This window comes from Anoplopoma fimbria, chromosome 20, assembly GCF_027596085.1.
Source record: "Anoplopoma fimbria isolate UVic2021 breed Golden Eagle Sablefish chromosome 20, Afim_UVic_2022, whole genome shotgun sequence".
Taxonomy (NCBI): Eukaryota; Metazoa; Chordata; class Actinopteri; order Perciformes; family Anoplopomatidae; genus Anoplopoma; species Anoplopoma fimbria.
In genome coordinates, this window is record NC_072468.1 from 22,428,725 (window position 1) to 22,455,348 (window position 26,624).

Below are 26,624 nucleotides of genomic sequence, written 5' to 3' on the forward strand. Positions count from 1 at the left end.
ATGTAAAAAAAAAAAAAAAGAAAAAAGAAAAAAAAAAGACCACTTGACTCAATGCACTCCTTATGCTTATTGTTTTGTCAATTTACAAGTGAGCTTTAAGTTTTTGTTTGGTTTTTTTTTTTGGAAAGAATTTGCGACAGGTTTTCAACGTAGACTATATTTGAGTTCTTCCACATACATTTATAGAAAGTTACTTAAAATGAATAAAAAAAAAAAAACATATTACAGTTTCTCAAATCTATTTTGCTAACATGGGTTATTATTTCATAGAAAGCAGAGGAAAAGTCAGTATCTGGATGTTATTTATGAAAAGTAAAAAAAATGAAGCAACATATTTATGAGTAACCTCAAGACATTTTGTTTTTTAATTAAAATGACAAGAAGTTAATATATTTCTAAACACAGGGAGGTCAGTTTCTACTAATAAGTAAAATGAGAAAAGAAGTTTAGAAGTTTTATTTATGAAAGTTATGGACTCTTCCATGCACTTCATGCTGAATGGAGTGAATGGAACGAGAGTTTCCCCATAGCTGAAATTTTAACTTCAGGCGTGCACTCCTTTAACATCAGTGCATTCACAATGGAATAATTACAGAAAATAATATAATATTTTTTAGAATTTGGAGATATTTTAGTCACAGAGCATCAATTTTGTGCCTCGATTATATATTTTTCCTGCATCAGCATTCTTTGTGCAGTGCTGCTTGCTGTAACCCCTTCCTCCCCTCCCCTCCCCTCCCCCCTTCAACTAACCCCATGTTACTGACTGAAACGCATAACTCATTTCCTCTGTAATCTAAACTCGCTTTTTACTTATCAAAACCTATAAAACACGTTGCGACTGCTTGGGAGTGAATGAGGCAGCCGTGGCCCCCCCCCTCTCGCCTACGGGGCCACACACACACACACACACACACACACACAACTTGTACACACTTTCATTCATACATTTTTCTACATCTACTACTCTTTGACAGTTTGTGATCAATAGCGACAGAGCATAATCAGCTTAAAGGAAGCTTTTATGAGAGACTTTCCCCTAATGTGTTAATTAGGTGAAGGGTGCGAAATCGAGCGGAGGCATCTGGGAAAGGACAACAGCGCGCTGTGTAGTAGATCTATGTAACTAGATACACACATATACACAAAACAGGTTCATTACCGTACTAGCTTGCATGTATGTTGTATGGTCACTTAGACGGGAGAAGCGGTGCAGGGCCTGTGTTGTCCTTTGACACCAGTGCACTTGGGCCGTTTCTCCTCCGTAGATTTTCATAGTTGGGAGTCTCTTTGGAAAGTTGACATGAGTTTGGAGCCAGACAAAGAGTCCATTTCAGTCCCCACATCAAAGTTGGATTCTGTATTCTAAGTTACCTGTTTATTGATGAAAGACTGTTCGCACCTCATATGAATTAACTTGACTTATTCTCAGTTTGTTATTCCAGAAAAACTTGACAAAAGCATAACAATGGCACATTTTTTCCGCTGCGTGTAAAAAGGACGGGGACTGAAGTGGCGCTCGCTGGTGAAACTCGCAACCTTTTCCAAAGAGGTCAATACAGTCTGACAGTTTGTCTTTTGGTAGCGTTTCCAATTGTTCCAGCACAGTAGAGGTGTTTCATACCGGTCTAATAGTGGTCGTAGTGCATTAGTTTTTGGGCCAGCATCAGCTGGCGTTAGTTTCTGGTTTCTCTGTGAACAGTGAAAGAGGGATGCCAATGTTGCCCTCGGTGGCTGACCGTCAACTTTGATGGATGGAAAAAAAAAAAAGAAGTCTTTGAACTCTGTTACAGTATGCCGTGCCCTTACAAGGCATCTGATATTGCAGGTTTATTTGTTATAGCACATGTTATTTTTTGTGAATTACATTTTTGGGGACATTTTTATTATTATTATTGTATCTGCGCCATGTTAGTTCTGGTTCTTTGTTATTTTTCCAAGATTCAAGATGTATTGTAAATGTTTCTAATAAAACAAAAATGAAATGATTTCCAATTGAATAATTGTATTTTTTTTTCTTGAAAGGGGAGCTTCTTTGGCTTCATTGATCCTTTGATGATGACTATTCATATTTGTATCCAAGGAACGATAATTGTTATCAAATAACACTGGACATTTAGAATCATATAATAAATTAAATCTGCTCTCTGCAAGATTCATTAATAAAAAAAAAAACAGCTATTTGCATCATTTATTGTTTAGAAACATCTTAACAAGACATGAGAAGAGGCAGGCTATAACAAATGAGATTTATTTATACATATGCAATCCAAATATACATATTAGAATAAATGTTTAAAAAGCCCTAACCTACACCACCCAGTTTAAGACCTGCAAAGTCAACAGAAGTCAGTGTTGATGTGGAAACAACCAGGATAAACACCATCTGTGTGCATAACCTTTGGATTTAATTAAGCCCCTCCCAACACTACCATCCTTTCTCCTTTTTCCTCGATCTATTAAACTATTAGATACTAACAAACCCAATGCTGGCTCCCCGAATACAACCCCCGCCCCCTCCACAGGAAATACAGACTAGTGAGCGCGAGGGCAGACCTCAGGGAGATCCCAGAAGGCAGAGTCCTGTTCCAGTTACATTCAGTGTAGAGAGAGACAGAGAGGAGTAGGTAGCAGGCAGTGGAGGATTTCACTTACAGTAAAACAAGCCATCTCGGGTACATCAGAGACCACAGCAGCAGGGCAGGGCTGAGTGCCCTCGCTAACTCATCCCCTGAAACATTATCCGTCCACCTATCCCAGCAAGCACGCAGCAGAGGCTGCAGCAGCAGCACAGGGTTGTCCGTGCATTTAAACCCCTGATCTCTCCCACTACACTCAAAGGTTCAAGGCAGGGGTGAAACAGTGATCAGGAGAGCCAATGCTGCTATCCCACCGACTTGTGAGGCCGTTAACCCGTTCACTAGTGACGCAAGCTTTTTGCACGGCGTCAACTCTAAATGAGACGAGATAGCTGCAAGAGCATGACTCATCTGTAGGGTACAAAGTGTGCGCAGAGCAGGAAAAGCCTTCCAAACAAGGATCAAAAGCAATCAAAAAAAAAAAAATGACATGTCACTGGTAGGGAGGGATGTTATTGCTCCGAGTGGAACACAACTTGAAATCAAGCAACTTTGACCAAACTCCAGCATGTGCATTTAGAAAGAAAAAAAAAAAAAAGACTTGAGGCCCCTGTTCCTGCATTAGAGAGGGGTAGTTGCCCCTTACAAGCTTCTTCAAACAGAAATATGATTGCAGGCATCAAAAACCAAGAGAGCTCCCGTTGCTGCGAAGCGATCAGTGTGGAAAATCGAAACCAAATAGTGTTAAATTACTAAACCGTTTGGCCAGAGAAGACCTTAATCTAGTGTTCAATAAATATTGTACGGGACATTATCTTCTAAATATTATACATTTAAAGAAAGAAAAATTGGAATGACTGCGGCGACAGAGGGGTTGCAGTTCAATCTTTTGGATGTGGATTTCTATTGCCCGATATACTGGTGGTGGGAAACTGAAATAAAGCATTAACTGGCTTGTGGAATAGAGCTGTCAAAAGGGAGGACAGTTTTGAAAGACAAAAATCGTGATGAGATACAAAAGGGACCTCTTAATGCGTTACAATTTATCATTCTGATCATGTGCCTATTTCAAAAGCTTAATGCACTTGGGTACGTTGCATTTCACCCGTTTTCTTTCCATTGATGCTAATCCTCCCACACCACAACCCCCGTCTAAACTCCTTTACCGTCCCTCCTTTACTGGTCCCCCTCTTCATTCTGTATTACGTTGTCTTAACACGACAACAGACAAACCCGCACAACTGTCCTTGTGTGAAATAGTGATCTCTACCTGTCTCTCCATTCTCCCTGTCCATCTGTCTGTCTGTCTGTCTGTCTGTCTATCTGGCTGTTTCTCCAATTGCCTGGAGGTGGAGGAGGAGGTCAGCGGTAAGGTCTCAGTTGCTCTGGCAGCAGACACCCTTACTGGCTGAGTTTTGGGTGGGCTCAACCGTGATGGGCACTACGTTGGAAGCTGGTGAGAAGTCTGAGTCGGTTCGCCCCGACATCTGCCTCTGTGACACGATGTTGTAGATGGCTGTGATGGAGAGAAGGGTGAAAGGGAATGAGTTATGTGTAGATGCCTACAAATCCAGCCAACAGTGGGACATATTGTGATAAGGACAAACAGCATGGCAAAACTGAACAACAACTGTTGTATCCAGACTCCTGGCAGCAGCGAAGGATTCTTTCCTTCCTAAACTGGCATCGTTATGTCATGTGGCAGAACCACGTCTCATTTCAGGCATTCCCCATTGCTTCAACATGTAATACAGTTTAAATTAAAATTGCAATGCCTGAATAAATATTATATTATTGTGGGACTCTGCTTCTGTGACCCTGCTTTCTTGTGCTGGTTAGAAAAATACAATAAAAGAAATCACATATTTAGCAGACAGAAGAGCTGTTCAAACACACAGCTGACCTTAAAAAAAAGGAAAATTCTCCACCTTTTATGCGGATGTCAAATCAGTGTTGATGTTAAATATAATCGTTTGATGCAATCATTTCCTCCGTGTGTCACATGTTGACGAGGAAGCTGCAAAAGGTGTTGTTCTTCTCCCTGCATCCAGCGCTGGCATTTGATGTGGCAGTGATGTAGTTGGAGGCAAGAAAGAGCTAAACGGCATTCCGGCTTGGATTTCTAGTTCTGGGGAGCCAGGGGGCGCGCTCTAGATGCCGCTCAAAAACAGAACTTGCTCGCTTGTATTGCAAACTGCGTAAAATACATTTCAGAATGTAATTTCCCTAAACTTAAGACACCCCTCTGACTTACTGTTACAGTCACGCTGGGTCTCGGTACTTGATATCTTTAGGGATTGACTGAAATAACCTAGTATGAAGTAGTATTGATATTTCTCTAGGCAAACACTACCTGCATTTGATCCTATTTGTACCCTGATCTAGAAAAGTAGAAACTACTTTTCTGGTTTTGCAAGCAGCCAATCACCACAAGCGCCCACTGCCGCAGCAGCTACAACCATACAGTCTGTGGTGTAGTGAAGTTGAGGGAGGTGTATTTCACGTAGTTGGTTAGTTCAACCTGCCGAAATACCACAAAAAAACGTTTTTAAAGTATGGCTATACTACACATCTGTGTCATCTGATGAAAATAAATGCTTAGTTGCTGCATTTTACGCATCAGATTGCCTCAATTCACATGATGAGTATCGAATGAAGTGGGGGGGGAAAAAAAAGGTATGTAATGTAAGTACTCTAATGGTATTGGTATCACTTTAAGAGTACTGGTATTGGTACTTATAATGTCATTTTCTTTTAATAGTTACCCAGCCCAACTTTTACATACTGCAGCTTTAACTCTAAACTACAGCCAGATGTGGAAAAAAAAAACATTCCTGATATAAAGACTGCTTATGAAGCAAGAAGGTTTAAAAGCTAGACTCCTGGCAGTCTGTGACGTGACACGTCAGGTGGAGAAACTATGACTCAGTACTAGAGATCCTACACAGCAGGAGCTGCTACGCCTACATACTCCACTAGGACGAGCCTCTCAGACCTACGATCTGTCTGCCGCCGCTGATCTCCACGCACGTGACGTCTTCTCCGCTCCACCGGGTCCAAAGTTCAGCTCTTACTGTCCCGCTAATGTACGGCTAACTTCCTCCCTTCTCCTCCCTTAACGAGCCAATTAGCTACGTAAGCTGAATTAAGCTTTTTATGAATTAGAAATGACTGATAAAGCTGTGGATGTGGGCAGAGCGTCTCGAGCGGCTCGAGCTGAGGCGTCTGTGAAGTGAACATGGAGCAGGATAGCAGGATATAAACAGTAAGTGGCGCAGGCTGATAGCCCCCGGAGCAATTGAAGTGGAAGCGCCACTCACTGTTGGACTGCTCCTTTATGCACTCCAGGGGTTGACTCAGTCACAACAATTGCTTTTTCTATCCATTTTACCAAATCTCCGACATCTAATGCACTTGTTAGTGTGTCTATATTCCTCCAAGGGGACACTGTTCACAGACATTAACTTGATAAAACAATATCTGTGAGTGTGAAACAGTATCAGAATTTCCTTTCTCGAAAAGATTCATCTGAACGTGGATTTGTGACCACAGACAAAGACCATTAGTGGTTTGTCAGTGATTGTCAAACTTCATAGCAGCTCTCACTAGGACTGATTGGCTGTGTGCTCTTTCATTGTGCCTAACCCTTCTTATTTTTTTACCTACATATTCAGCTGGTGCTCTTACCACAGACTGCCTATCAGTGATGGGCATTGAAAACTTATGAGATGGAATTTGCTGCCATCTAGTGGCAGACGATGAGTGTTGTTATGTAAACCATCACTGACTGGATGGAAATGTAACACTCTCAGCCAAATCAATATTCAGTATATATATATATATACAGTAGTATCATTAGATGGCGTAGGAGCTTCAGGATCAAATGCACATTATTTCACTCTAATTTGACTTTAACACTAAAATATGGCAAGAAATAAACACAAATGTGAAACTCACCTGTAAGAATAGTCTGGAAAGCCAGCTCCACATTAGATGAGTCTAAAGCTGACGTCTCCAGGAAAGACAAGCCATGCTTCTCTGTAAAACACACATGAACAAAAAAAATGCCATAAAATGTGAGAAGCCTGCATCATCTTTCAACTTTCATAACTACACTGTGTGTTGCTGTGTTGTACTGGCATTAACACTGCACTGATTCAGGGATTGATTTTTATTCTGCATAATGCGATCACTCCAGGTTTTCCCCTTAGAAGCGCAGTCATTCCAACTGCTTCCTGTTTGACTGCTCACAGTGAACCGCTTTGTACTTATAGAAAGATCTAATGGGTTGTGTGCCAGCCGAGTGGTCTGCTGTATATTTACAATGTGATGAAATGCAATGATGTCACTCACAAAGACAGAGTTAAGAATATAATGGTTTAAATTATGATAAAAAAAAAAACCTTTGTAAGCAAATAATACATTCGCATTGAAAAAAGGTTATCCTAGTGTATTACATAGTGGATATAGACTAAGACAAGATTAATCTTTATACAAATAAGGAATTATTAGTTTAGTCCTTATCCACAGAAGATATTTTAACTTTGTTCCCTTCATGTCTCCAAATGCGTCAAGACAGTGAGTCAGGACCCCGAAACCAAAGCAGCTAAATGGAATTCAGCCATCATTCATTTTCATTCATATTTTCTTTGTGTTTTGGACTTTGAGCAATAGTTGCTTTGACACTTTATAGACCAAGCTATTAATCAGGAAAATAGTCCACAGATTTATTGATAATAAAAGTTATTGTTAATTAATGTTGAATGTATGAATACATCAATCTTGAGACTAATCGTATATCACTATACTTTTCTCAATTTGTTCTTTCTTTGTAATCTTTACATTCTGATTCCGAGCATAAAAGAGAACAATTTTTACCATCATAAGTGAGGGGATAATAATTCTGTGAGACATCGGAATGTTCTACTGTTGCTGTAGTGTTCTTTGAGAACCCTTCACTTGTGCTCTTACAATACACTTTGCATGGACGTGTCCACCACCATGGTCTTTATGTAAATTAAGCATCATAAAACTACGTTTGTGGTACAGAAAAACAAATGTGTTATTTCAGAATGCACTGAAAGGTACCGACAGTATTTATCCTGCAACAAAATTGAATGCAGAATGAATTAACAGGACAGACGTTCTCGCAGGCCGTCCTAGTAAGAGTCATTTACCAGTCGAAGCAGGTACAACACTGACTCGGACCCAAGCCAATAATTTATCTAAATTAAGTACTTTTGACCTCGGGCTGTGTTTGCTTTCATATACAAGCATTCAAGCCAAGGACATTTGGTGGACATATTCATGTAAAATGCTGTACATTGTGCAAACATTTCTAACATCGGTGTTCCCAGTGGTTTTGAGCTCACAAAAAAACAGTTCAAACTAAACTGAAAGGAAATTATTGACCCTAGTTTAAGTATTGATCAAATCACAGTTGGCCACACAAATGTTATAAGCACTTAGGAGTCGAATTAAAGCAGCTAGGGTCCAGCTCAGCCCATCTATGCTCATCATCACAACCTTAACCTGGCCATGACCTATTGAGGGAGAAGTCCTAGAAGCCAATAAAGGCTAGATAGTGTCTGTGCTCACTAAACGCACAACGCCATCACGGTGACAGTACCTGCCAAGGCCTTGGCCTCATCCGTTGGCACCGCCCTCAGGTGGCGTAGATCACTTTTGTTTCCCACTAGCATGATGACAATGTTGCTGTCTGCGTGGTCCTGCAGCTCCTTCAACCAACGCTCAGCATTTTCGTATGTCAGGTGCTTGGCAATGTCATAGACCAAGAGAGCTCCAACTGCTCCACGGTAGTACCTGGACAACACAAGAGGAGGTGAACATGAAATAAATTGAAGGTAGAAAACTTGTTCTTGTCACAGCCTGTTGATTTTCTGGATTCTTCGCGGGTGTGTCACATGGGCTCGGCCAGCTTTAAAGTTTAGAAACACCAGAAATAAAAGAGTAAAAGCCAAAAAACAAACTGCAGACAAAGCTCATAAGACAAGAGAAGATTAGCTGATTTAAATAAAGACTGGCTCTAAAATCTGCTTCCTCGATGCCTGTGGGGGGGGCTTTGCCTCAGGGTCAGTTACGCCATTGAGGTACACAACTAAAAAAAAAAACAGAGTGACAAATGTTGGGACAGGAACTTGAATCGAGAGACGAGGAGGAAGCTCTGATTAACAAAACACTTCCTACCCTGAGGTAAAAAGGCTGCATTTTGTAGTATTTATCACTTCAGAGAATATATATATATATATATCTTTCTAACTATATCAGGAAAAATGATTGTAAACATGAATTCACAGATGGAGGACGACTCTTTGTTGGGAGGTGGCACAATGCACATTTATGAGGAAGCTAAAGAGGCACTTAGACGTTCCTCTGCTTAGTGTGCATCTATACCAAGAACATGCAGCATGTTGAGCATGTTGAGCTGTGTGTCTGCATGTACTTTATTAAAGCGCCCATTATTTTTCTTCAAGTGAGCGTGTACTTGTGTGCAGTGGTTATCACTGCCTTTGTTTGGAAAGTGAGCCTGTGACAACAGACACCAGAACAGTGTAGAAGAGCCTCCACAAAGAGCGCATGGATTACTGTACTGTACTGTACTCACGCAGAAGTGATAGCTCGGTATCGCTCCTGCCCGGCTGTGTCCCAGATCTGAGCCTTGACGGTCTTGCCCTCTACCTGGATGCTGCGTGTGGCGAACTCCACCCCGATGGTGCTCTTGCTCTCCAGGTTGAACTCATTTCGGGTGAAGCGGGACAGCAGGTTACTCTTCCCTACACCTGAATCTCCAATTAGCACCACTGCAGGGGGGAAGAAAAAAAAAAAAAAAAAAGGGATTTTAGATAAAGAAAGGAACAATCATCATCAATCACAGGGTTTATTTTAGACTAAATGTAACTCTTTTGACTGATGAAGAATGAAAAACAAAGATGGTGAATAAATACTTCATGGCTGTAGCTGTAGAGGCAAATTCATGGTTAACTTGTATATATGGTAAATAGGTCAATAAACCACAAAGACGTTACACTGAACAAAATGGGTTGACTTTCTTTTTTTAGATAAAACTTGAGCTTCAGGATTATTAGACAGCCTGCCTCATCAATGACGCATGTGTGTGGCGCCCATCTGAAGTGCAGCAGAAACTCAGGTCGCGCCCTCTGAGCATAGAAAATATTATAACAATCTGATCTTATCAGGAAATACCTGAACTGAGAGCAGGTGAAACCAGTGATTCAGTGAAAAGTTCACCTGTTAAATGCACTTCAGCTATGACAGTATTTGACTGTAAATACGTTTAATGTTTTTTAAATCCTCGAGGAGAACTGAGACATAGTTTAAACAACAAGGTTTCTTAAATTAGTTTGTATAAGTTAAGTTGTCCTTCTGTTTTAAAGACTTAGAATCTAAAATAAATGTTCAGACATCCAACTTCTACTAAAATGGAGCACTCACTCTCAGCCAAAACTCTGTTCAAGTTTGTGCAAACGCCAAGAACTTCCTCCAAAGTACTTTAAGTTTTGCGGCGACCATTTACACTTCTCAAACAAAGCATTAAAATATATTTATCTAACATCCCTAACGAAGACTACACATGGGAAAAGGCCTTCATTTGGTGAACATACAAACTTCAGTAGGGTTTTCACTGACATGGGGTGATGGAGGTGAATGACTATATTTAAAATGTAGAGCTCTTCCTTTAATGCTTAGAGTGACAATAAAAACAGAAGCTTTGATGCTGTGTTTTCTCTACTGGATCCTCTCCTTAAATGTACTTAAAGAGGCGTTATTAGGGCGAGTGTTATCAGTAAACTACTTCCACAATTGTCAGGTGAGTCAATGTGTCAAAAGGAACCAGCCACACCAACTCACCACCAGCACACCACCCTGTTATTATGAAATAGGAACTTGTAATGGAACGTTGAAGTTGCATTAACAAACCGACCACCGTGTCTACACTTGCATTTAAGCAATACTGCTCATTCTAAAGGGAAACTCTGTGTCAAAGTGTATCTGTGGTACTATGGTGAAACGGGCACGAGTAGAAACCTGTACATATTAAAGGCCGGACTTATTTAGACTTTGAAATAATCAAAATATGGGGAAACTGTGAGGACCTCACATACCAACAGTGTGTCTCTCCTACCTGCCTTAGAAAGGTAACACTGTCATCTTGTCGTAGACAAAAGATCTTGGGCGGAGGACAAAAAAAATCATTATGCAACCTTTTCAAGATGCTGTGCCATGAGACAGGTGATGGCTGCATTACACGCCCATTCACTATTGTTGGGTTTGCATTCCTTTAGCTAAAAAGATATGACACCTCTCTATTAAACTATACAACACTGTACCCAGTGATCAGGCCAAGCCTAGGACTGTCCAAAAGGTACAGTAGAAATAAAGAATGGAACTGAATAATACTGAGAATCTGAGTCTGTTCAATCAGATTAATTGATATGTTCGGAATCCCTGTGAATGGAATAATAAATCACCATCACAGGTCCAATATCATTATTTTCATTGATGTGAAATTAAAGCAGTGTATAATGATGGTTAAGGCAACCATCAAGAGCTACTTTCTAATAAAGTGGGATAACAATGTCCTCATTAGTGCTGATTTTAGGGCATCAAACTGCATCAAGGAGATTTAAAACATTCAAAAAAAGACATACTGTATATCCGCTGAAATAAGCAGATGGCTTTAACTCAATATAACCAGTCGGTTAATGAGATGTGATTTTATTCCAAGAAGAATTAAAGCAGTTTGTTTGAAAGGTTTCTACAACTAATGCCCAGTATCTAGGCTCATACACATCATGAGCAGTAAAACCAGACAGGTATGCTTCAGCATGAAAAGCAGGATGACTTCCTGCACTGATGTTTCTCCATCAGCAGTGTTTAAGTGACTCACCAACAGCTCACCCAACTTGTCTCATGCTATCAAACAGCAAGGAACAAAGGGAGGTTGTAGGAACAAAGGAGGGCCATGACAATGAGCTCTTTCCTGGTTTAAGCGAAGGACGGAAAAGCCAGCCGATACCTTATCGGTGTCCTTGCGCTGCTTGGCATTTATAAGATAAATTTGCTATTTGGTCTCCAAGGGTCATGTCATTTTATCTGAAAGCTAATAAGTAAGGAAATCTCATCTTCTCTATGCTCGGGGACACTTAGGCCACACACACACACACACACACACACACACCTACCTACCTACACACACCTCATGCAGGTATTTCCAGTTTGGCAACACATGCTTGTTTGGTGTTCTATAATTGAACAGACCCTGAGCACTTCGTTTCCCCTTTGTTGTGTCAAGATCCAACTGTGTGAACTACTGTTTGTACCTGGTAGCCATATAGGACGAATCGCTTTCCACCCCCAGTGTACAGTTACAGGATCTTGTGGTTTAATGTTTCTGCCTATAAAGGACATTGTTTAAAATATCTATTCCACAGGGTCACATGTTGATACCTAAATATGAGGATTATGGTGTTTGCTGGACCATATTAAGAGATGTTAAGTATTAAAGTTAAATTGGAGAATGACAACAGAAGAGATTACATTACATTACATTACAGTCATTTAGCAGACGCTTTTATCCAAAGCGACTTACAATAAGTGTATTCAACATAGGTATGAAGAGAACTACTAGTCACCAGGAGTCATAAGTGCATCTCCTTTCTTAAACAAGCATCTAAGAGCATAAACCAGAGCAAAAGTACAGAAACAGACTAATACGAATACAATAAGTGCAACAAACTAATACGAATACAATAAGTGCAACAAACTAATACGAATACAGACTTATATGAATACAATAAGTGCAACAAACTAATACAATAAGTGCTAAGTGGAAGGCTCAGGGTAGTACTTCTTGAAGAGGTGAGTTTTCTGCCTCAGGGCCAAGACCTGTATGTAGATTCAAACAACAAGTACACAATGGAGTCCTCAGGTCCAAAACCAATAGACTAAACTAGTATATATATAGTATATAATGGAGGTTTAGGATTTAGTTGCCCCTGCCACAGATTATGACCCCCCCATCCCCCCTTGTTGATCAAAACCGCATCCCCTGACATGATTGCATCATCGGCCTGCAAGATGACGACTCTACTGCAGATGCTGCCTAATAACACAAGAGGACTTTTATTTATTTATCGATTTTTTTTTTTGCACCATGACCGAACACCATGTCTTCAGCAGGTGCCTTATATACCCAATGTCGCGTGATACATTGATGTGTGGCACGCGGATCAACACCTCATTATGAAGGTGTTCAAACAGACCCTGAACTCACCTTTGAACAGGTAATCATACTCATCCTCCCGGCTCGTCATAGCTCCTCTTCTCCTTCTGCGTCTCGAGACACAAACTTCACTGAACGCGACTTAAAAATGGGAATTTCAAGCCTCACGCGGAAGGCGGAAGACTCACTGAAAACGACACGAGACGCTTTTATTATGTCAAAGTAGAATAAAAAATGGGAAAATGACACTGCTGCTGATGTCAAGCATTAAAGAAAAAAACATCCGACGGCGACTGCTGGCTGAGGAAGAAAAGAAAAAGTTTCTCCTCGTCTTCCTCACTCTCTGTCACTTGCCATTACCGAGGCTGCGACGTCACGTCAGGTTCTATGTCCCGCCCCCTCCCTCCCAAAGCTCGCTTCTCATTGGTCCACCGCTGATGGACACCTGTCACAAGCGTTGATGTGATTGGTCCGCTGCGCTGCCGGTTATTGTTGGTTAACTTTCGATGACGCATGCGGGCCCCGAGCCTCAACAGGTAATATAGGACCTCAGGTTAATTAGCAGCAAGTCTGAAACCAGCTGGTAAACTGTGGTATGACAAATATCTTACTGCAGCCTAGTACTGTACTTAAATACACCACAAATTACAAAATAACACAATGTGAGCCTATTGTTCTGTTTGGAGACACTGGGCCCATTTTAATTACTCAAAAATACATTTAACAGAGATTAACTAGCTTGATATGTCATGCTTTTAAACATGCTTTTGAATTGATTCATGTTGTTGTATGGTGTGTAAAATTGGTAAACAGCGGTATGACAAATATCTTACTGCAGCCTAGTACATACAGTACAGTAAATACACCAGGACAAATGACAAAATAACACAATGTGAGCCTATTGTTCTGTTTGGAGACACTGGGCCCATTTTAATTACTCAAAAAATACATTTAACAGAGATTAACTAGCTTGATATGTCATGCTTTTTTCTTAGATCTATAAGAATTGCTCATAAACATGCTTTTGAATTGATTCATGTTGTTGTATGGTATGTAAAATTGGCCTATGCATTAGTTCTGTAAAACATGAATAAATGCACTTTATTTCACGAGTGCTCTATATCAGCACCAGCCAGCCTAAATCCATATATAAACCCAGCAAATATTGAACAGTGTGCAATAATGCCGAGCCGCAATGATCTGATGAGTCGATAAGTCAATCAAAAATATATCTACAACAATGTTTTATAACAGCAAAATGCCATTTATAACATTTGTTGTTTCCACCTCATTGAATGTGAGGATGTGATGTTCTCTACATTGTTCTATACATAGTAAACTGACAAAAACAACTGCCATTATGAAAATAATTGTGAGTTGCAGCCATTAAAACATTAAATATTTATTTATTTGGTGTAATAACAGTGTTCCATTCACATATTTAGTGTGTCACAGTTATTCCAGTTGGCCACCATGCACAATACCAGGACCCTGACCCACCTAAATGGAATAGGGCCATAATTCCTGCAAGGACATGTCAAAATGGCTGCTGTGAAAACGACCTTTACAGTCGACACCAAACAGTGAGGAAGTAAAATGTATGTACAATGTATGCAAAACAGGTTTATCAAATTCCCCCTTCTTCTTTCTCCTCTTTCTATGCTAACAGGTCATTTATACTGAAGTTCCTGAAAGACAACATTCTGTGCCATTTCATTTTGAAACAGTGTATTTATTTGTCAAGTAAAACTTTATTGAGACAATGGAAATCATGACATTTAAAGCTATCAAATGCAGACTTCAGTCATTCAAGGTATCCAGATGGATACTAAAAGTGACAGAAATTTGGATTTGGTGCTTTCTAAATATTAAAATCAGGTTGATAATGTATAAAATATAGCTATTTTTGAAAATGACATTTCCCACTCCCACCAGCACAAAACACAAGCTTAAAATAAACTATTGGACAGTAATTAAAGAATCTAAGATGCTCCTGAAATGTGGGCTATAAATGCATATTAAAAGCATGCACTGTATATATTATCTAGATAAACAATAACATGCATACATTGACTAATGAGTAAAAATTTAATTATAATACATAGTCACAGTAATTGTATACATTATTGGACAATTTCACTCTTGGCAGAAAGCGAAAGTCCCTGAAACAGCTTGCAGTCAGTGTGTAAACTCATCAATAAATTGAGATTTCACACAGGTTTTACACACTGTTGTCACGTTGTTGTGCTCAGGGAGGCACTTTTTTATCATATCAGACATGGATAACACTGACCAGCTGACACCTTGTGTTTGTTCAAGTCTTGTTTTCTCCGTCCCTTATCAGGCAATCCACCAATAAAACTGACAGCTGGTTTTAGTTTCACTGTTATCGAATTTGCAGCAGGATGTAAAAAACATTTCTACCGTATCTCCCCGGCCTCATAAAGAGGTCTGTGCACTCACTCACTATGTGCATCATCGTTCTGGCAGCGTTTCGCCAACTGTAATTGGGCCAGTTAATTATCCCAGCACTGTCAGAGGAAAACTGAATGTCATGCTCGGAAAAAGGTTGCATACCCCTGACCTATTCTGTCGGACGGAGATGCTTACTGTATGTCTAAAATTATTTTTTTGTTTCCACATCTTTGCACTTTCAGAGTTTTTAGACCTCATTATGGAGATCCTGCAAGGTTAAGAACATCTGCTGCAGCCAAGCGTTTGATGAGAAACAGTTTGCGAGAGGACTGGATCGGAAACCCAAAACCAAACAAATAATGTTTACCAGAGAGTTGAGCTTACATCAGAAATGATTTATTAGTAGTCTGTGTGTGCGTTGCTGTGATTGAAAACAAGCATTTCATTTGAACTGAATCCCTGATGAGGTGGTAAATATTACTAATCTGGTATTCCTAATAACTTTATTTCTAAAGGCCTTCATCAGAGCAGACTTTTGACTAGTCGCAGTGGGAAAAGCACAAGGACCAATACCTTATCAACACCTGAGCTTTTCATACTATGACATGTCAAAATGTCCTCTGAGAAAAACACTTCTCTTTTGTCTCAAGAAACAAATAGCACGCCCTTGTTCTCCATAAATCATTTATTTTTCAACACAATTACAATCAGTCTGATCCGCGATCATCAGCTGGAGCTCAGCAGTGACAGCAAGACTCACACTGCCACCAACCAACAAACTTTAAAACTGTCATGTGTCGTTTACATTTACCATGATGCAGCCGAGGTTCTCCAATTCTGTGCATGGATTATAAATATTTAATCTTACAGGTTTCACGGTTAAGTGTTTAACTTTTGACCTATGTTCAATAGTCAGTAGGGGACTCTTAAAAGATTGATGTTGGACTCCAGCTACATTCATTCACATATATGAGTCATCTTTTGAATATGCCATCATGCAGCTTGCACAAAAAGAGGCATCACTTAAGCCAAAACCAATTATATTGGCCCCCATGGTTGCCGTGTCGCATGCTTTGTCGTCGAGCTCAACACAGGGTTGTGGGTGTAGGTCAACTGTCGCCCGACCTGTGGCCCCCGCGATCAGATGTTCCTGCAGCAGGGTTTCCCTTGCTCTGTGTTTTCTGCGCTGGAGCTGTTCAAGGTCACGGCGCTGATAGGGCCTCGAACCACTTCCTTACTGTTTGCCTTCCTGTGAATCTCTGTGGCAGAAAATTAATATACATAATATACATTCGCAATATGTCAGATGAGAAAGAAGCTGCAGTGTGGTCAGGCTTTGAGGGGGAAAAGTAGCACAAGTATTATAAAAAACAAGCCAGACTCCCAAAGGTTGATTGTATAAAGACAGAAATATTATAATAGAAATAAATCTGTGAAGTTGTTCATTTCCAACCTAAAGAAGTGTTCCCTCCCAAAGCAGTCAATCAAATGGCTGCCATGAGACTAGCAAAGGCCAATTTTGACCTGACCTTGTCCAGACCTAGGCTTCCATGAGCTGAGGGAGATGGAGGTCTGGCTATCTGAGGTTAAATTCAGGGTCACAGAGGGGGAGCCTTATCCAAGCATGTTCATGGGAAAATGTGTGTACCCACACATCATTTATATTTCAAAGAAGGGGGAGAGATACAGGGGAGCAAATAGGAAGAAACCCGGCCGTGAACCATGTGACCCACACAGTTTGTAAACTATAAAAACCTTTCTGCATTGATAAAAAATACTATGCTTCATATGCATAACGGCTTTTAACACAGGAGAAGTTAAACACATTACAATGAATTACCTGCTAGGACATTGTTGAATGCTGCCTCCACGTTTGTTGACTCCAAAGCAGACGTCTCCAGAAACAAAAGACCATTCTTTTCTAGACAATACAAATAAGCTATATTAGTAAATGTACACGTTATTTATGACATTTACATATGTAGTTGTTTTCTTGCTAGTGTCACTTTAAAGCTGCATTCATCAAATCATGAAATGTCACTGTTGATCCTTATATATATAATGCTCAAAGAAATTGTGGATTTGGGAAGCAGTACTCTGCCTTTAACAACATCACGCAATTTATCTTTTTTTCCCACATTGACAGATTTTACAGTTTGATGAGCAGACAATCATTATAAACTCAGTTTCCATTACTTAATTACAAACAATGAACATACAAATCCTATGCAGTTTTTTGGGACGTTGTACCTGCGTAGTCTTTTGCCTCTTCGTTGGGCACAGACCTCTCTGAATCCAGGTCAGACTTGTTGCCCACCAGCATGACCACAATGTGGGGGTCAGCGTGGTCGTACAGCTCCTTCAGCCAGCGCTCCACACTCTCATAGGTGAGGTGTTTCGTGATGTCATATACCAGCAGGGCTCCAACAGCTCCTCTGTAATACCTGTTCCAAAGAGATTGACTTTACAGTTACTCCTTATGGGACATTTAGGGGTCTCTTTTTTCAGGAATGCTACCTTTAGGGACAGTGTGACACTGCCTGTTTAGTTAAATTTAGTCGACATAATTCAACAAAAGTAAAAATACTTTAATGAAGCTAAACATTAACAATCTATAGACACACATACAAACAAAAGTGTGTAATAACAGATTTTCTTGGCTACTTGGAGGTAGCATTTACATATGATCACCTTTTAAGTTGATATTGCTAACTTGTTAACAAATAAATACACATTCAGAAGTTAAGAAGCGACATAATCATTCATTCGGTGTCATCTTTTTGGCCAACTGATGAATTTAAGTCCAGCAATTACTGCCTTTTAGCTCTGTTTTTGGTCTCCACCATCTCCCGAGGGAAATATCTGTCTCTTTAGCTGCTAAATGCTCTACAATGTTCACTGTCTAGTTGCTAACTGTGTCTGCCTGCTGTTTGGTGCTGAGCAGGTCGTTTGCAGTTGGTTTTATAGCTGCTGCTTAAACAAAAAAATATGCTATAAGAGCGGTGAACCAAAACAGTGAAGTTAGGGTTCAGAGATGCCATAAAGCTCCACAGCTGAAGGAAGTTACTCTCCCAGGCTCATCACCGAGAGGGACCTCTTTCCAAAACACACAATTGATCCATTGCTATTATAAGAATGTAGATTATGGCCGCTTTAAGCATTGTATTATATCTTAATTGAGATTAAACAGTTACTCTTGCTGTCAACTGAAAAACACACAATGTCTGATGATTGCTCTGAATCCATGAACCAATCATTACTTCCTTCACAATTACATCTCTGCTCGACTCTTCCAGCATTATAATTAATTCCGCTTTAATAGGTTTTAGATGCTTGTTACAGCACAAATGGGAAATTCCATGGGAGTGAGAATTTGCATACTGGAATAAGTCGGCAAGTAATTACTCCACAAGCCAAGCTGTCAGAAAAGAGCTAATCCAGCGGTGTAGCATATCCTCAGATTTTTCCCATGTCTTAAAAATAAAATTGACATGGTTCTATTGTTTTAAAACCAATTTCCACACTGTTAATCCTTCTAGTTTAATTAAAAAGAAGAATGAATCAGGAGCGCCCTCAGACAGAACAGAGAGCCACTGAGTGTTCAAACAAAGGTCTCTGCTCTAACCAGTTGGATTTAAGGAACCAAGTGTGCCAGTTGGGAACTGATGAGACGAGAATGTGCTGGTCGTTGTTCAGGTAATGTGAGAGGAAACTGTAGGATCAGTCCCTGTCCTTGCGTGTGTTTTGGCTGATATCGGCACCACCTTGTTGTTGCAGACATACAGGTTGCTCAACAACTGTGGAGCAAGAAACCAAGCATGAAATGTTGATTAAAAAAAAAAACCAACTGTCTTTTATTTCAGCGTGCCTGCTTAAAAAGAAGTGGAATTTCTCAAAACATTTATGGTACCTCATTACTAATTCACAACACGTAAAAGTTGCATTAGGAAGGTTCTTCATGAACAAAACACAACACTTTTAGAAATGGGAAATGGGAAGGATAGAAAGGAATGATGCAATGTAACCATTATCATTGCCACTAATTGAGACTTTAAGGCTTAGTGTTTCCAAAAGAGAACCAAGCAGTTGTGCAAACTGAAATTTTCCAATGATGGTTGAACCTTCACCTACAGTGGGCTAGTTGTTTCCCTCCTGTTGTCTTTATGCTAAGCTAAGCTAACTGACTGCTGGCTGTACCTTCAGTATAGAGAGTGTTATCGATCTTCTAATCTAACACTAAACACGAAAGAGAATAAGTGGATTTCCCTAAATGTGGACATATTCCTTTATTGTACTACAGTTACTGAAACTCTTTTCTATGAGGTATTTGTTTTTGTCTCAACCTGTTTTTCCAATACAGCCACAATGCAGCTTAATGGTATTTAAGAAATGGTAGCAAGAAATCATTATGGAAAACAAAGAGAAGTGGATTTCTATACTGACAGTAAGACCATGAAATAGTACAACCACAATACATTTTGCAATTTAAACTACAAAAGGTGCACTCAGTAGAGTGCAGATGGACCACCACTGTATTATGTGACTGAATGATGTAACCAGAAGTTGACGATGTTTCGTTGTTGTTACCTCATCGATAAATGTACCGTTCAAAACACTTAAAGTGAGCAAACTGTTGTGCCCCAGTGGCCGAGGTGTACTCAGCAGTGTTTATACTGTTAGCTGTAAACTGATTGCCAAAGACACCGTCCAAAACACCAACTCCACTGTGCCTCTCGGTGCAAAGTAGTGACTGCTGGTTGGCGATGCACTTAGCTGTGTTGTCGCTGAATAAGTGTATTGAGTGAGGAGTCAGCAGGCAGTCAATTGCAGTATAGAACAGGCAATAAAAGGTTTTTTGAGAAAGTGTGAGTCACCGGAACCACAAGCAGTTCTTGAGCATGCAGCCAAAGTTGGCCATCCAAAAATATTACGCAGTTTGCTGAAGCAGAATGTTAGGTTAGTCGCGGATAGTGCCTACTCACTCACGGGCGCATGCACACACACGAACGATCGCATCATCTTCCTGGCAGAGATCATTTTATGAGGCTCTTTAAATGACCATGTGCCCCAAGTGAAATGAAAGGGACAAGGTCACATCACCTCTCTTTGGATTTATGTAGGTAATCAGCAAGTAATACGGACAGTTTAACAAAAATTGGATGGACAAAAAAGATCATATTTAACCATTAAAGAACTGCAGGAATGCTTAGAAAATCTGCTGAAAGTAATGCACATTTGGGCAACATTACCAAGACATTTAAATGTGCTAAAAAATAAAAAAAAGAATTCTATACGTTGTGTGTGTGTTTCTGTGTGTGTTAGAGTGAGTACACATGTATATACTAATGGATCTATGTGAGATGTATTGGATCCCGACACTCACGCAGAAGTGATGGCCCGGTATCGCTCCAGTCCGGCCGTGTCCCAGATCTGGGCCTTTATGGTGAAGCCGCTGAGCTGCGTTGTCCGTGTGCTGAACTCCACCCCGATGGTTGTGCGGCTGTCATGGTTGAACTCGTTTTTGGTGAAGCGGGACAGCAGATTGCTCTTCCCTACACCAGATTCTCCAATTAAAACCACTGTGAGGAGGACACAAAACACAGTACTTAATTTGGGTTCCGTTTTTTTGGGGTTTGGTTATTGCAAAACTAAAACCAGTATTTCTTGGATAAAGCAGACAAGCCTCATCTTCACAGAGTCTAATATGAGCCAATCCTGTGCGTCCACTTCATCCTTTACAGCCCTTCTTAAATGAAGCTTTTGGTCAAGGTGTGTCTTTCTTGGTTGCCCCGTAAATCCTCATTCTTAACTGTCTAATACTGGGGGGTAATTACACCATTGGGTATATGATGTCCTATTTTAACCTTCAGGGTAAATGAGTGAAATATTTTAACTCAAGCATGAAGAGCAAATAATGAATAAAGAAGCCTTGTTGAGTATTGATCTGTAAGGAGATAACAAAGGATCTTCTGTGGCTGTAACATGTCCCAGCATGCACTGGTGAGATGCCAAATCTTGAATCGATTTTTTTTATTTTTTATTTTTTTATTTAGACAGCAAGAGCGAAAGTGCCAAGTAAAGGAAGAAAAGCACAAGCAGGATTGAAACTAGTTGAGGCAGAGATGTGGTTGCAGAAGTAGAAGACTTAATCAAAAAATCTCTCCAATGTTTGTCTGTAATTTGAGTTATTGATGTTTAAGAAACCAATTTTAGCAAAACAGAAGGACAAATATACTGTAATTTGTATTTTCTTCCATGTGTGTCAACTTTTCTAGAGCAAAACCAAAAAACCTTTAAACAAGTGAACCTTTATTTCAGCAAATAAAGCAGTCTTTGAGAGTGTAAGCTGATCCTGAATCAGGTGGAACAAGTTAAGCTGCCACTGCCTTAGATCTTGGTCAGAAGAACCTACATACTGGGTAAACAGGACGTGAAATAACACAGACACCCCCTTTCTACACTTCAGTGACTAATGTTTGGCTTTCAGTTGTAAATTGCTGACTCAGAAAAAAAAAGGCTTGGCTTAATTGGCACAGATAGGAAAATATGACCACACTGTGAAAACACAGAGGCACTGGGATCTCTGCACAAGTGAATAAGTCACAGCTTACTGCTGAGGCGTGTGAGCTTGTGAACACTGAGAAAATAATCCAAGTTCTTGTGACATCTCCACCAGAAATTAAGTATGGAGTTAGAGTGTGATGATGGGAGTCAAAAGAATAGTTGGGCGTTTCGGGGAAATATGCTTATTTGCTTTCTAGCCAAGAGTTAAATGAGAAGCTTAATACTACTCTCATGTTTGCATGCTAAATATGTAGCTTAGCTTAGCATAAAGACTGGATGCACAGGGAAACAGCTAGCCTAAGAGTAAAAAAGGATTTACCTACCAACAAAAGTCATTAATCAACATCCAACATCATGTTTGTTAAATCCGTACAAAAAAAAAAATGTAATAACTAAAAGTTTTGATCGTATATGAGAAATATACAAATCTGAATAGGGCTATTTTCATAATGAGTATCTTTTTTTTTAAAGTAATATTATGCTTCTAATACTTCTGTACTTGAGTACTTTCATTGAGATTTTGAGCGCAGTGCTTTTACTTATAATGTAGTATTCTTTCAATGTGGTATTTTTACTCAAGTAAAGGACCTAAATACTTGTTCTACCACTAGCGACTGAACAAAATCTCACCTAAAGAGCCACCATTATGTTAAAAAGCTTTCAATCATATTACATGATCTTCATTATCAGATTGAAGTTTCCATAGGAAAGATTTTCATCTACATATTTTCCACATCCATCTGCTGATGAAGATCATGTGATGTGATTTAAAGTGCCAGAACAGTTACTAAATGAACCTTGTAGTCAGACTGTTTTCTTAATGTTGTTTTCTTTTCCAAGGTCAAAAATGAACTTTGCACCTCAACTTTTAAGCCAACATGGACGAGAGGTCCTTATAAATGCAAATTTGAACAATGCCTTGACAACTGGGCAAACTCTATCTGCTGATGAAGAGGATGTGATTGAAAGCGGTTAAAGCAGCTACTAAATGGACCTCTTTCCAAGGCAAAGAATGAACTTCAGTTGAAATTAACAAATAATTTGTTCACTATTCAACAGTTTCAGAACGACAGATAAAAAAAATTTTTTTCTTCAACACATGCAGACTCCCATACAGGCAGCACTTGGCCCCAGTTATTAACTTACAGTATGTTTAATCTGAAGTCTAAAGCCACGACAAAGAACGTTTTACAGGTTGTTCTACTTTTGCTTTTTTTAAGTAATTGTTCACTCTGCAGCCAGATCACTGTAATGCTTTTCTTCTTGCAGTGGGAGAGGTGAGAATGCCCGCCCTCCCCCTCTCTTCTCCTCCACTACTCAGTAACTTCTTATGCAAACAATTCCCACCCCTGGTTTCTATGGCGATACAGGACAAGAGGCCTTCGAGCCTGGTCTGTTGATTCTGAGGAAGAACTTGAAGCGATGCAGTGAGAAATACATTTCCTTTTGGAAACAGCAAAGTTTAGTTCTACTATACTAATTAATGTGTTATGGTAAACATTAAAACACATTTGATTTTGTAAACTGTGTGTTATGGTACACAAGAATATGTTTATTAGTTTGTAAGTTAACTTTAAATATCTGGTCATCTGAATTTTTTATATGCAGTTGTAGTAGCAAAATAAAAAATCCATTGCTAATAATCTCCCAACTGCAGCATTCACTTCAATGACACTGATACTTTACCTTTAATACTTTTACTTACTGTTTTACACCTGTTTACAAATGTAAAGTTCAGTTTACTGCGTATATATATAACTTCTGATTATGGGTCCCTGTTTACATTCAGTTCATATATTTTGCAATTACTGTCTACCATAAATATATACTTTTTTATTTTATATTGTATATTTGTTATAGCACGGTGGTGTAGTGGACAACCTTCTGTGTGGAGTTTGCATGTTCTCCCCGTGTCAGCGTGGGTTCTCTCCGGGTTCTCCGGCTTCCTCCCACAGTCCAAAGACATGCAGCTTAGGTGCATTGAAGACTCTAAATTGCCCGTAGGTGTGGATGTGAGTGTGAATGGTTGTTTGTCTCTATATGTCAGCCCTGCGACAGACTGGCGACCTGTCCAGGGTGAACCCTGCCTTCACCCATTGACAGCTGAGATCGGCTCCAGCACCCCTGCGACCCTTAACTGGATAAGCAGGTTATGGAAAATGGATGGATGGATGGATATTTGTTATAGTTTTCTCCCTATATTTCAACTTCTGCTCCATTTTATGTCTTAGATTCTCATTTTCTACTAGATTGATTTTCTTTTTATACATTAATGGGCATTGTTGGAGGAAACCTGAGATATATGTTTTTTTATTGCATACGTGTGCTTCTCTGTTGTTGTTGAGCATGTGACAATAAATAACTTGAAACTCACAGCATATTGCACAATTTCCCCGTGTAGAGTGGTGCAGAATTACATTCCAAGCAAACTCTGTAGAATCTGATTTGAAAGATTAGTTTATCTGAGCTATCTGTGCTCGCTGATTGAATGAAAACCTGCTCGTACCTTTGAGGTACTATATATCATACACTGAGCACTGCAGCAGCGAGTGTTCTTTCTTTTCCCACATTAAAGGAACAGTTCAATATTTTGGGAAAAAAACCACTTATTGACTTTCTTGCAAAGAGTGAGATGAGAAGATCAGTTTATGTCTGTAGGGTAAATATGAAGCTATACACCAAGCAGGCTGTTAGCTTAGCTTAGCAAAAAGACAAGGGGCAGAGGGAAACAGGTAGCAGTGAGGTTGCTAGGAAACCAGCACTACACCTTATCCTACACAACGTGACGTTTTTTTACATTTCAGTCTTTGCACAGATTAATAAACAAATAAGATATAACGTGTTAATTTGTGAGCTTTGGAGGTGGTGGTGGTGGTCTCTATGCTAAGCTAAGCTAACCAGCTGCTTCATATTTACTGTACAGACATGCGAGTATCAATCTTCTCATCTAACTAACTCTCAGCAAGACAGCAAACAAGCGTATTTCCCAAAATGTTGATTTTTTTTTTTTTGTTCTAATTTTGTATTTTTTTGTAACCAAATCAAGAATAGAGGGTGTTATAACCTGGACTGACTGTAATGTAATGTATAGAGCTGTCCTCAACTAAATAAATAAAGACTCCTACTCTTTTGTAGACTAATCAATTAGTTGATTTAATCAATCTGAGTTTCTCCACAAAGAATCATGCAAAAAGCATCACTTTAAATCTTGTGTTTACCAGAGATGTGCTCATTAGTTTCTAGATACATTTAAATAGTAATTAAGCATGAATAAAGGACAATGAAAGAGTTATTGACTTAAGAGATCCTAGTTTACTAAGATCAAAACAAAAGATTAGTTGAGTACTTGACGAAGAGGGGCTAACACGCCCTAGACGGGACACCTATATCTTTTTGCAGTGGAACTCCTTGATACAGCAGGTCTTACTTTGGATTTAATATTCCCCTGCAGTGTCTTTTAACAACATGGCACTTTGTACCCAAATGTCAAATCACTGTTCCTGAACCAAATCACCTCTCTGAATGACTTTCACTTATATTGTACATCTGCTGAGAGCCATCTGGTACCTTCACCAGCTGCATATAAGAACTGATTACTGTGCCGTGTGAGTTGAGTGCAGAATGAATAGAGTGAGTGGCACAAGATGCTACTCTTCAAAGCGCAAAGCATAATTTAAGTCTAACAATTTTACTGACTGGAAGTGTTGTATTTGGGGAAACTCCTGTACGAGTGATGCACTTTGTATTTTTTGTGGCATTGACTTTAAACCAAACGCTCTACTTTACAACGTTGTTTCTGCATGGAATGCTACAGATAAGCAGGAATTAAAGTACACATCTTGGTTTCGACAATGTAGTACTTAGCATGCTAAACATGCTAAGTACTCACAATGTGCAAAACTGGCAATGTGATTGTAGTATCCTTCCCCTTTGTAGGAGTGAAAATCATCTGAAGAGTTTTAAAATGAGCTAAATACCAACATACAATATATACCTTAACAGCTAACTGAACACCCAGACACATAAATTCAGACTATTAGTTGTCTAAGCTGTGTATTTCCATGTATTGTTCATCATACCAAGCTCTTAATCACTAAAAATATATTACATCCTGCTGCCACACAGCACATGTTCCTGTTCCTAGAAATAGCAAAGTTAATAATGAACAAGGAAGTATAATTTGAAGGACAAAGGAACATCACAGAATGACTCCTTTCATAGACTTTAAAGGTGTACAAGGTGATAGAGCAAAGCAGGAGAGCATGCACTCACCCTTAAAGACAAAGTTGTAGGCCTCATCTGACCCCATGTTCTGTCCATCCAGTGTTGCCGCCCCTCAGTTTACTGCCGTGTCTCCAGCACTCACAGACAGATCAGCAGGTCAGGATGTAAGACGACACTGACTCACAGCCTCCTCCTCCTCCTCCTCCTCAGATCCTCAGGCTTCAGGAAAGACAGTGGTTGCAGAAATGTCTCTTGACACATGAATGCCAGTCGCCAGCTTTCTGCCCTTCGCCACCCTTCCCTATCTGAGCTACAGAGCTGGCTTGTTTGAACAAGACATGCTGAGTGTTTCCAGGTTGTTGTTCAGCTGCAGCAGGCGGGGCTTGTGTCAGGGAGTGGTGGTGCAGCGGCGGAGGTGTGTCTTGATGCAGGGCAGGTTGGACAGGTGGGTCGACTATCAGGTACAGGTGAGAGGGGCTGTCAGGCGCCTCCTGCTGGACTGATCCAATTACTGGATGCAGGAAGCAGGAAGTAAGTCTCATTGCTCATCATCACTACAAGGAAACAAAACACCCTTC

The 26,624-nt window shown here is 39.8% G+C and overlaps 2 protein-coding genes across 2 annotated transcripts; both read right to left on the reverse strand.

Moving 5' to 3' along the window:
* Nucleotides 1–2,177: 2,177 nt before the first annotated feature.
* Nucleotides 2,178–13,212, reverse strand: rab11al (RAB11a, member RAS oncogene family, like). Its single transcript, XM_054620979.1, has 5 exons — nucleotides 12,895–13,212; nucleotides 9,205–9,400; nucleotides 8,209–8,402; nucleotides 6,537–6,617; nucleotides 2,178–4,095 (listed from the first exon to the last, which is right to left on the reverse strand). The coding sequence occupies exons 1-5, from the start codon at nucleotides 12,932–12,934 to the stop codon at nucleotides 3,956–3,958; spliced, it is 651 nt and encodes a 216-aa protein (XP_054476954.1). The 5' UTR covers nucleotides 12,935–13,212; the 3' UTR covers nucleotides 2,178–3,955.
* A 1,050-nt stretch (nucleotides 13,213–14,262) lies between these two features.
* On the reverse strand, nucleotides 14,263–26,432 carry rab25b (RAB25, member RAS oncogene family b). Its single transcript, XM_054621040.1, has 5 exons — nucleotides 26,095–26,432; nucleotides 20,642–20,837; nucleotides 17,509–17,702; nucleotides 17,099–17,179; nucleotides 14,263–16,517 (listed from the first exon to the last, which is right to left on the reverse strand). The coding sequence occupies exons 1-5, from the start codon at nucleotides 26,129–26,131 to the stop codon at nucleotides 16,399–16,401; spliced, it is 627 nt and encodes a 208-aa protein (XP_054477015.1). The 5' UTR covers nucleotides 26,132–26,432; the 3' UTR covers nucleotides 14,263–16,398.
* Between the last annotated feature and the right edge of the window lie 192 nt (nucleotides 26,433–26,624).